This window comes from Entelurus aequoreus, linkage group LG07, assembly GCF_033978785.1.
Source record: "Entelurus aequoreus isolate RoL-2023_Sb linkage group LG07, RoL_Eaeq_v1.1, whole genome shotgun sequence".
In the NCBI taxonomy this organism is placed as follows: Eukaryota; Metazoa; Chordata; class Actinopteri; order Syngnathiformes; family Syngnathidae; genus Entelurus; species Entelurus aequoreus.
Window position 1 is genome coordinate 65,977,335 of NC_084737.1, and position 12,394 is coordinate 65,989,728.

Here is a 12,394-nt window from a genome sequence, read left to right on the forward strand (position 1 = left end):
AGGATATGATGACATGTGTTGGAAACCTGGAAGTGGCAAAAGTAAGAGCGGGAATAAAATCCAGAAAAAGACAGAGTTTTCTTTTGGTGTATTATTAAGCTTAGATTGCTAATAAGTGAGAAGTTTGGCACACAACAATGGCGACAAGGATGGGATAGTGTGCCCCTGGATTTTTTCAATGAAAAAAATGTGCCTTGGCTCAAAAACGGTTGAAAAACACTGCCATAGAGCAACAAGAGCAAATTTGTCCACTTTGAAACCCTCATCATACAGTCTTTATGCTTTGCTAGGCTGACAGATGGGCCTGTTGTGTTCAAAGCACAAGGTGGCGATTTCATATCTAAACATGTCAAGCCAAAGGGATGCACAGGGAGAGGCGCCCCTGTGTAGACATGGGCCAAGGGTTCTGCCAGGACCGCCACCACAGCTGGGACTCGACACACACACACATACACACCATTTTCTCCCTTTGCCAGGCGGGGAAGCAAGCAGACTGCGCAGTTACCCTTCACAAATATTGTAATCAGCGTTTGTTTAGTGTTTATTAAACGTGCTGAAGACGAGAACGCTTGAGGGCTAGGCTGTCCTTCCTTTGTCGTCCCAGTGGCCGAGTGCACGCTGTGAAGCCCATACAGGGAGGCTGGAATCCGCCTTTCTGCTGCTGTCTCTCTCTGACAGCCTGATTTGGAGGTGCTTTCTTTTACCTCTGACACTCAGTCTCAGCCTGACTCCGTTTACTGCAGGGTTGGGAGAAGAAAAGTGATGCTTATCCTGAAAGCCTGTTATTTGTGTGTGCCTGTGCATACTCACTGCAGCCTCTCTCTAGCCCCAACTCCTTTTGTCAGTCATGGAGATGTTGAAGATTGCATAAGCGCAGCAGATGCACACTGCCTCGCCAGTTTATGTTCAGGGTAAAATACAGTTTCTGAGCATGTGGGTGTGTGTGTATAGTCCAGATGGAAGTGCTTATGATGTGTTGGCACATCTCTCCGCCTCACAAAAAGAGGCAGAAAAAAGGGGGGGAGAGCAAGACCTGCAAAAATGAAGACAAGCAAAGAAAGAAGTGTAAATCCCTTCCAGTCAGCTCTATCATCTTTGTGTTACAATTGTGTGTTGTTTTGCGAGTACATGTGTGATCCTCCCAGCCAGCTCTCTTCCTGCCCACCACCCCCGCCCCTTCATAATCTTATCATGTCGGAGTAGGAGATTAGTCCTCCCAGATCTCATCTCTGCCTCCAAATGCCACAGTCAGCCTTTTGTTCTTCAGCCGTACTCGCTCTCCCCGTGTGGCCGAGGAGTAGAACACATTTTAGTGTGCACAATTGTCCTTGGTGCCATTTTGAGTCTCTGCCTGTCAATGTCACACAGCTACCCAGCAGAGATGGACACTACACTCCAGCCCTCGGCATGCTGGCTAACTGAGCTGTTAGATCAGCAGCCCGCTAGCCAAGCTTAGCCGCTCGACATTCCTCGCTAACACCAAGCGGCTGCCGTAGCCCCCCCCCCCCTCCCCCGTCCCCCGCTCCCTTCGCCTTTGTCCATGTGTCGGGGATCTGTCTTTCCTTCCTTACTTCTTGCCGCCGCCTCCTGAAGGAAGTCATAGATCCCGCTTCCTGATGTCACCAGTACAAGGAGAGAGGGGTTGGCGGGGGTCACTAACAAGAGTTAGCATAGGAAGGGGAGACTGTTTGAAAAGCAGGGCAAATAAACAGAGGTTTCCTGTTAATGAGGTGCACTGGGGGCCTGGTGTGTGGGAGCGGGAGGGTCTGGTTTTGTTTAAAAGCAAAACTCTAATGTTACAGTTTGCAGAAGAAAAAGGAGGACAAGGAGTAGGGGGGGGGCATTGGGTGTGCAGGTTACAGGTTGTCACAGTGTTCCTTGAGTTGTAGTAGCAAGGCTGCAAGGCAATAACTTGAATGTACAGGAAAAGGCCTCAGCACTTGCTCTGCATTGAAAAGCACTGTATTGATTTCAGCCTTTTTTTCCCCCCCACACTAAAGATTTACTCCCTTAAATAACACAAGTGTGATTGTTTCCAATGTCCTCTCTCTTCATTGTGATGTGCTGGTACACAGGGGCCCCAGCTGCAGAGGTGACTGCACATGCAGCCACACAAAGAGAACCGCTCAACCATGAAGGATCCAAAGGGCCAGGCGCCCTGAAGCTAGCGAGAGGGAGAATTAACCAACTCGCATAATGCCTCGCCTTGTCTCGGCTGTTTTCTCAGCCCCGTTTCTTTATTAATACAGATAAACTCTGTATTTGTTTTGGGAGTGGATATTTCCAAAGTATTTCTAGTATAACTGTTGAGTGCCCACACACACCCCCCGGTTTCTCTCCTCCTTACAATCTGTGTTTTTGAGTGTGGCCAAGAATGCCACAGACTAAGCTGAGCTAGTGAAGGGAGGGGAGGCGCCATTGTGTTCGGCCCCAAAGCATGACTCTCAGATTTATATCTCCACACTCAATGAAGGGCTAGCCTTGTACCCTTGAGGCTTTCAGTAAAGCAGGGCAGTTGTATTTATAAGTCTTCCCAAATGAGAATGTCTCGCCCCTCCTGTTTTAATCCAAACTCCTCCCCTCTCTTCACTTCACTTTTCTACCTCTAACAGCATAGTAGGCAGGACAGGGCCGTGTTGAGCCTCTGGCAGAACACAAAGATGGCTGACATTGTGGCACCTTAGTGCAGGGATATTCAACTTAACTGTTTTATGGCCCACATTTCCAGAAAGTTTTAAGACCTGGGCCAGACTGCTCCCTTCACTGTTAGTCTTATTTTGTATATTTAGGAATCCAGCGTCCTCTACAGTAGACATTTGATTGTGGTCTATTTTTTCTCTCTGCTTTTTTAGAAACATTCTGTAAAAAAGCTTTTCAAATTTCATCTCGAAAGCCATGTCCACAGGAACACAGATACTTAAAAAACGCATACTTATCTCTGCGTTTAGGCCTCTTGTCCACAGGCAGACGCATACTTTTGTCTTTAAAAACGCAGACTTTTGCAAACGCTGGCCAAAGTGTAGAGATCCAAAACTCTCTGCTTAGCATATGCGTGTACACGGCACAAACGGAGACCTGTGATGACGTCACGGTTGTGCGCTGTCATCTCCAAGGTCAACAACACTGCCTTGTTGCCTTTAAAGATACTATAAGAGGACTTAATGTATGTTTGAACGTAAACATGCTGCTCTTTTCACTCAACATGAATAAAAAAGACATCAAAATGGGCTTCGCGACACTCCCGCCGGCGCTAATGACAGTCTGCTGTTTTGGATATGATCGGTGTGGAACCTCCACCTGATGGGACAACTTTGACAAGCAAGACTTTTTGCTCTGTGTCATAAGAAAGGTGCAACATTATCTTATGTTTTTAGTACTTGTTTAACGACAAATCATGAAGTTAACTTACATGTCTTGCTTCCATTCTTGTGCACGTGCGTAAAAAGTGACCAATCAACTAAAGAAAACAATGTAGCGTCCTCCTTGTAGTGTGTACTGTTGTTAAAGACAATATACACTTCATTACACATGTACCATATCACTATATCCATGATTAAATGCTTTATAATTCCCTTAAACATGCAACATGGCTTTCTTGGCTCGTTAGTGCTTGCTGATTTTAGAAATAATGTACACTTCACTGCACATGTAATACATCACCGTGTTGCTGAACATGTTATAATTCTATGAGTGTTGGGTTTTAGCAGCACAATTCGCTCTTTAATACTGTTCCCAGGGCTCTTTGTACGTGCAGGCGGGTTTGAAAGCTAATGTACATGTCATTGTACATCTAAAGTCGATCAGAATAAACATAATAATGCCACCAAGTCAGATATTGCTGCTTTTTTTCAGGCTTTTGATTGGACATAATGTGCATGACAGCAGGTGTATGTGTTTGTGTGTAGACATTGACAGTTTTGAAACTACACTTGTGTGGATGGAGATTGTTTTAACCCCAAATATGTGTTTTTGAAACTCTCCGTGTTCGTGTGGACATGGCCTAAGACAGCACTCTAGTGTTTTAGGATTCTGCTGCAAAAATGCGAGTCTCTCACATGTTTTTTTAACTAAACGGGTGGGCCACCAGTTGAATAGCCCAAATGATGAAGAAGAGAGGACCTAAAATGGAACTTTGAGGAACACCACAGGTATATCTAAAGAAGTTGAAGAAATGACTACTGACTGCCTCCGAAGCAACACTTAAGTGACATAAATCACCTTACAAAAAAATGTGTAACTGCCAAAAAAGAGAGGTTTTAAAGGGGTACCTTGAGGAAACGCCTCCATTATGTAAATCACAAGTTTGGACCTCAGTTTTCTTTGTTTGCTAGCAAGGGTAAAACATCAATGCAGGGATCTGCCATCGTCCAAGTTCCTCTATACAAAAGGAGCACTCTTGTGTTTGAGGAATTTGCTGCAAAAATATTTGTCTCCAAGGTTTGGAGCTAAACTCGTCGTGACCGGTATGGCATCAGATTTGGCCCCCAGGCCATAGATTAAGAGCTATGTCTTAGTGGTTCCCTTATTGTGTCTGGTTTTCATGATAGATGTGATGAAAGTCAGTACAATACAAGCAATATTTTTTATCCAGACTTTTAGCGGTTTTGCAGCCCATCATTTACTCACCATGTTTTTATTGCACCACATTTTTTGTTAAATTGTCATAATTGAAAGCTATGCGTCTCTCCCACATCCACTCCATATGTTGCACTCTCAGTTTTCCTCCCACTTTTGCCCAAGAGGGCTTAACACCACTGTGAGCCTTCCAAACAGCAATATGCTCTGGAGAGCAGCAGCTATTTTGGACGCTTAATGGCCGGCCTCACGTTTATGCTTCTGCCATGCACTTTAATGTTCTTAAACACATTTTCCAGCATGAAATGAAAATGTTAAAGACAGCATTTATTGTCCTCTATAAGTATTAATTATATGCTGTATAAGCACTAGATAACTGTTTGTTTGGCGGTAGCAGTCCGATGCTTATTAAGTGGATAGACACGGGGGAGATTGGGAGGGGGGAAGTGACGTCACTGCACAAATCTCTTCACACTGCTGAGGTTCTGTCTCAGTCCATTAGTGTGTCTCTCTGTCCAGTCCAAGTGTGTGTGTGTGTGTGCTTTCTGATGTGTGAACACCGAGGAGTCAATGCAGCTGACTGACTACATACCAGCTGCTGTTTAACATGTCCAGGCTCACTTCCTCCTCCGTGCTCAAGGTTGAAGGCACAAGGGGAAGAAAATCGAGTGTAGGGCCGGAATGAGAACGATTAAGGGAAAAAAAGGGAGGGCAGTGGTTTAGAGGAGAATTTGAAAACCAGAGGTGGGCTTGCAGGGGTTGCTTGGCTCAACCCCCTCCCCTGTGACATAACAGAACAATGTACTGAAAATATCTGACCTCATGTTCCTGAGCACACGATATAGACCAGAGAGCAAGTAGCAGAAACTGACTTTTTTTTTTCCATTCAGTCATTTTCTGTTTGTCTGGTTTGTGTCACGCACAGTTTGATAAGATAGCGTCACAGTCCGGCCGTCTTCAAATGTTCTGCCAAACTACCCTGATGCTAAGTTGGTTTTATATGAAGCCACAATATGTATGTAAATACACATGCAATCAAAATACTATTTACTGTTTTGCACTTTTGATCTGTATCATTTCTAGCATCACTTTCAAGCAATCTTCCTCTCACCTCCCTCTTTGTCTTTCACATGTATCTCTTCTCACCGCTGTGCTTCCACCTGCTGGCTATTTTAGGAATTACAAGCCTCCTGTGTGTTGAACCTTATTCTAAAACCAGCAGATGGCAGCATACTGAGCATAGAAAAAATTATGCAGAGTGGCTTTCCATCTGTGTAACTGTAAAGTCTAACTCCACACTTATTTTGAGTCACCCAAGGAATAGATTGATTTATTGTGGGCAAAATGAACCCGCTTTGTCTGGGACAATACATATTAATGGAGAAAGAATACAAATTGTCAGCCAATATAAATATATTGGGTTAATAATAGAATTGAGCTTTCCTTTAAAGCCCATAATGGCAAATTGTGTAAAATAATCAAGTTTGATCTCGCTATTTTACATGCAATTCGAAATGAAATGTCAACTGAAGCTGCAGAATTGTATTTGCATTCGATAATTTTATCCACTTTAACTATTGCCTTACCAGCTAGCCTCAGGCTGGTCAGAGTTAAAAAAACAAAACATTGGAAATTGTGTACAAACAAGCAATTAAGGCTACGGATAAAAAACCGAGGCACTATCATCACTATGCCATTCTAAAAATTAAAAATACAATGTTTTAAACTGGGACAGTCTTCACACATTTGCAGACTTAAAAGTGACCTATGAAGTATTGCATGAATTGTCTCCAGATCCTCTGGCAGAGTTCATTAGCCAAAGAAACAGCCGTGAGCGTGTCACTCGAGGCTCTGTCAGAGGTGACTTGTTATATTCCTCTGCCCAGGAGCACTTTCAGTTAGTCGGCCTGGTCAGTAAGGAGTGCAAATGTGTGGAACTCAGTACCCGAGGAGGTTGAAATGGTCACAACTTACAAGGCCTTCACAAAAAAAAATGAAAATGTGGCTTATCAACGCTTACAGCTGCCAGCACTAAAAGATGAGCCTGCTTTGATGCTAAGATAAATGTTATGTTGTGATGTTGTATTTTATCATACTCTATATGCATTGTGTGTTTTTTTTCTTTTTCTCTCTCTTTCTTTACTTTTTCTTTTAAATTGTAATTTTACTGCCTTTTTTTACATCATGGCCGGGGGACTACAGATGAAAACTAGCCTTCTGGCTAATTCTGGCTTTTTTAACCATTTGTAGTCATGTGTTTTATGAAATTGCATTGTCCCCTTTGAAATAAACTAATCTAATCTAATCTAATACCTTTCCTCACCCACCTCTTTGCTGTATTATTGCGGTAAATGTTCTTCAATCCCTTTTTAATTGATTTAGTCTCCCTGTATGCCGTGTTGGCATCATCTGTAAGATTTAGAATAAATGTGCAGCATCAGTGTTAACTGGGGGCATGTTTGTGACGTCACCTTCAAACAAAATGTGTCCTGGTGTGTCTTACCCATTCTGGGTGTCTCCTGTGTTGCAGAGTAAACGGGACCATCTGCTAATGAATGTCAAATGGTACTACCGCCAGTCTGAAGTGCCCGACTCGGTCTACCAGCACCTGGTGCAGGATCGTCACAATGAGAACGGTAAGACTGCACAATGTAAGACAAGTATCCCTCCCTTACACAAACTCACACACAAACACATACACCCGAATGCTCTCCAGTTGTGTGGGTTATACAGCAACGGGCTGTGGGTTGCATTTCAAACATAAACCTAGTGTCCCAGGCAGTAGGATCCAATTTAGTGGTGGTGCACTGTTCCCCTGGTAACGAGACTCCTTCAGGGCTGGCTGCAGTGCTGTCAAGTGTTAATAACCTGCAGTGCCATGTGCCCCTTGAGCATACACACACTCAACAACACCAGGGGCTCTCATAACACATAAACATGTCCAGCAATACAACATCTTCAACAAAAAACTAACGTCCTAGGTCTGAGGCCATGTTCACACTAACACACTGATTTGCATAAACATTTATTTAAAAGTAATTTATACTGTTTCAGTGTTGACATTTTATTATTTATCTTCAAATATTTCTCTTTTTAACATCACTGTATCTGCACAAATTACTTTTTGGCATATCCTTCCTTGGTGTATGTGGGTAACTTTTTTTTTTAGCTTTAGAGAAGGGATGTGTTGATATTGTTTCAATTATTTTTGGTCTATGATATTTAACCCCCCGCGACCCCAAAAAGGGACAAGCGGTAGAAAATGAATGGATGGATGGATGGATGGAGTTAAACATATGAACAGTCCATCAATTTTAATGGTGTTTCCATTAGTCCTGGGCAATATGGTCTAAAAATAAAATCTCAGATTTTTTTTTTTTTTTACAAAATATTTCCTTTTTTCCCCCCCTACTTTTTAAAGAAACCATTGAATACAAATGACAGAGATAATTCAAAACATGTGTTTCTTTTATTCGATCAAAAAGTAGTAGTTTGAAATTACATTGCATACACTGCATCGTGTTCTTGGTAAATTCTATTTTGAATAATGTTGTTCTTTTTAGAATGAATATACATGTGTATTTTTTATGGAATAATAAAAAAATAAAATAAAAATTAAGAGCTTCCTTTGGGAAGCAATACTTTTGCCTTGAATAAAATACTTCTGTTAACAAAAATGTAACATTGCACATTTCATGCAAATAAATAATAATCTCCAACATTGAGATTAATGTGAAAATGTAAAACTTCTGTCTTGAATTGAATACTTCTGTGAGTGGAAATGTAGTATTATACATTGTATGCAAATAAATAATCAAGTAAAACATTGATAAGACTGTATAAAATAGTTTCATCAACTGAATAAAGGCAGGCTTTTTCATTCACACATCTTAACAGTGTGCAGAGCGCCTGCTTTAGTGATCGCTCTGTTCATTGTGCTTCTTTCTCATCATACATGGTATCATTATACATACATTTTGTAAATAGTTCCACCACAGTAAGATGCATTTTAACCGGAGTTTGTTTGTTGTTGCGGTCTTGTTCGGCTCGTAGAGTTGCATTTAGCCGCACTCGACTGGAGGTTTTGGTTTCAGATACTGAAATAAGTTTGTGCTGCTACCTTTTTTTTAACAAACTTTGCACCGTTCAGCCATTTTTTCCAAGCAGCAAAACCAAAATGCTGACAACACTTCTCTTTTCTGTGGAACAAATGTCTCGCTCTCGCTAGCGTTAGCATTAGCCATGTCTTGAATCTCCGATAAATAAGTCAAGGAATGGGCGAGTGCTACAGAAGCTCATGGGGCCAAAAAGGACAAAAAAAAATATTTTTAAATCATCTGCAACAAAAAACTAATTTGTCGATAAAAACGATGTATAGCCCAGGCCTAGTTTCCATACAGTCATGTGAAATAATTAGGACTTTGCATTGGTTCTTGATACTTACAAGTGTGACAATTTGTCAAAATGTTGCCTGTGCTATAATTTAACAAATACATCAGATGGTGGCGCTGTTATTAAATGGAATGACTTAAGATTTTGTCACACAAATCCATTATTTAATAGCCATTTATCTAATGACTAATAGTGCTGTCAAATTGTTTTGTTTTTTTCAAAAATCTGATTAATCGTGATTAATCACAGTAAATTATCTGCTTGCATAATTAAAATTAACTTGGGGGGGAAAAAACTATATTTTAACACAAATGCAGTTTTATTGTCCGAATGTCAACAAGGAACGTTTTTTGAATGTAAGTCTTCAGCTATCAATTATTTTATTAATCAAGTAATCTATCGATTAGTTTGTTCGATTAATCAAGTTATTGTATACAACTAAGTAATCGTGATTAATCACAGTAAATTATCTGCTTGCATAATTAAAATTAACTTGGGGGGAAAAAAACTATATTTTAACACAAATGCAGTTTTATTGTCCGAATGTCAACAAGGAATGTTTTTTGAATGTAAGTCTTCAGCTATCAATTATTTTATTAATCAAGTAATCTATCGATTAGTTTGTTCGATTAATCAAGTTATTGTATACAACTAAGGCTGCAACAACTAATCAATTAAATCGAATTAAAATCGATTATAAAAATAGTTGGCGATTAATTTAGTCATCGATTCGTTGGATCTATGCTATGCGCATGCGCAAAGGCAATTTTATTTATTTTTTTAAGTGTTTTTTTTTTTTAATTGTTTTTTTTTATAAACCTTTATTTATAAACTGCAACATGTACAAACAGCTGAGAAAAAATTATCAAAATAAGTATGGTGCCAGTATGCTGTTTTTTTCCCAATAAAATACTGGAAAGGAAAGACATGTAGTTTGTCTCTTTTATCCGATTATTAATCGATTAATCGAAGTAACAATCGACAGATTAATCGATTATCAAATTAATCATTAGTTGCAGCCCTAGATACAACACATTTTAAACACATTATATTTTAGGGAAAATATTCTCACTAAACAAATATTTATTTGCTTGCCATAAGATTAATTCTTTTTTTAAATAAATGCAAATAATCATCATTGAAATGTATATGTTCTAAACCAGTGATTTTCAAACAAGTGGTACGCGTGCTCCATTGAGTTGTACGCCAAAGAATCACTTAATTAAACCTAATATAGATTATTCAAATACAGTTACTGTTTAAACTTAGTGTAATGTTACAGTGGCCAAAATATTAAATATACTTGTTAAATCAAACCTCACCCTTGTTTTTAACGAATACTTAGCACTACGACAATACTGTTTTTTAATGTTAATCAAGGGTAAAGCGGTAAAAAAAAAATGGATGAATGGGCATTATAGTGGTACTTGGAGAGCAAAGTGTTTTCTCAGGTGGTACGTGGTGAAAAAAGTTTGAGAACCACTGTTCTAAACTATATTCGCATATTTCAAGTTCCGGCCACTTCATGAGGTCCAGATTTGATCAAATTGTATTAGTTAGTACACTCATTAAACGCTTAATCCAAACAATAGAATATGAATGTACGCTTTTTTCTACTCTAAATATTTGATTTTGTTGATTAGTCATTGAAGCCTTACCTGAATGTACGTCCTTTATTTGCTCAAAAACTGGTAACAGTTTTATCTAAAGTCCTGTTTGGGTTTATTTTAAAGCAAAATTGGCAGTAAGCGCAACGGTCGGAGTCTCCTCAGTCATATTTGCACTGACGTATGCATTGGCCTTATCAGTGATCGTATAACAACCCGGTAACCATCCACGGTGAAGGTAAAGGAGCATGTACGGTCCAAATTAATTGCGTTAAATCTGCATATGTACAGTACATGCCAAAAGTTTGGACGCACCTTCTCATCCAATCTGTTTTCTTTATTTTCATGACTATTTACATTGTAGATTGGCACTGAAGACATCAAAACTATGAATGAACACATGTGCAGTTATGTACCTAACAAAAAAAGGTGAAATAACTGAAAACATGTTTTATACTCTAGTTTCTTCAAAATAGCCACCCTTTGCTCTGATTACTTTTCCGCACACTCTTGGCATTCTCTCGATGAGCTTCAAGAGGTAGTCACCTGAAATGGTTTTCTCTTCACAGGTGTGCTTGAAGCTCATCGAGAGAATGCCAAGAGTGTGCAAAGCGGTAATCAGAGCAAAGGGTGGCTATTTTGAAGAAACTAGAATATAAAACATGTTTTCAGTTATTTCACCTTTTTTGTTAAGTACATAACTCCACAAGTGTTCATTCATCGTTTTGATGCCTTCATTGACAATCTACAATGTAAATAGTCATGAAAATAAAGAAAACCCATTGAATGAGGAGAAGGTGTGTCCAAACTGTACATGATTAATGCGAAAACCTTCCCTTTTTGTGATTAATCACGAGACTTAACTTGTTATTTTTGACAGCCCTAATATACACGCACACATTTTTTTCACATGACTGTATGACAGGTGTTATTGAGACTGAGAAATAATCTAAAGTATCCACCTTTTTACAAGCCACTCACCTGTTGACACATCCTGTTAGCGGCGCCCCTGACAACTGAGCTCCTCTGAGTTTGTCCAACAGAATGCAGTGCACTCTAAATATATACTGTGGCACAGCGGCTCCACGGGTCAAATGCATAAACAAACATGGTTACAGCTTAACAGGGTCAAAGGGGAAAGGTTTTAGTTCATGCCATGTGTTGTTGGAACCAAATACAGCATTTTTATGATCCGTTCACTGCAGGGTAAAAGTATCAGTGACGTGTGGTGCTCCATTGTGTGCAGTGTGTCCTTGCAGCAGGGACTCTGGATTATTAGGATTAGTAATCACAAGGCCCAACGACAGCGGCCACAGCATGCTACAACTCAGCTCATTCATCAAAGCACTGCCTCATTCTCTTTGATGCTCATGTGTCTTAACCCCTGCAAGAATCATTTAAGTAGCGGGCTGGACATAATGTCCTCACCTCTGGGGAACACACTTTATTAGTTGAATTGAATCACGGGGTCTATTATTGGCCTCCGCACTTCTTCCTGTGCTGATAGTTACAGTTGAACTATCATGTTTTTTCTCTCTCTATGCTAAGCAGATAACATCCCTATTTATTTTATTGCAGATTCTGGAAGAGAGCTGGTTATCACAGACCCAGTGGTCAGGAGTCGAGAGCTCTTCATCTCTGACTATGTGGACACTTACCATGCTGCTGCTCTCAGGTATGCACAAACACTCTCATACTCTGTGGTGTCCTCACACAACTTGTAGGACTTTGTGGCCTACTTTCCATTCTATTACAACGATCGAGATTATGCAAAGCTCACTTTGCAATATATGTTCTGTTCTTCTGTTATCGCATTGACC

The 12,394-nt window shown here is 40.1% G+C and overlaps 1 protein-coding gene across 3 annotated transcripts in view; it reads left to right on the forward strand.

Moving 5' to 3' along the window:
- Positions 1-12,394, forward strand: part of rerea (arginine-glutamic acid dipeptide (RE) repeats a) — a 312,621-nt gene that overhangs the window by 226,535 nt on the left and 73,692 nt on the right. For all 3 annotated transcript variants that reach the window (XM_062054272.1, XM_062054270.1, XM_062054271.1), the window contains exons 4-5: positions 7,106-7,211; positions 12,153-12,249. In XM_062054272.1, coding sequence (XP_061910256.1) covers positions 7,106-7,211; positions 12,153-12,249 — 203 coding nt within the window. The remainder of the gene's footprint in view (positions 1-7,105; positions 7,212-12,152; positions 12,250-12,394) is intronic.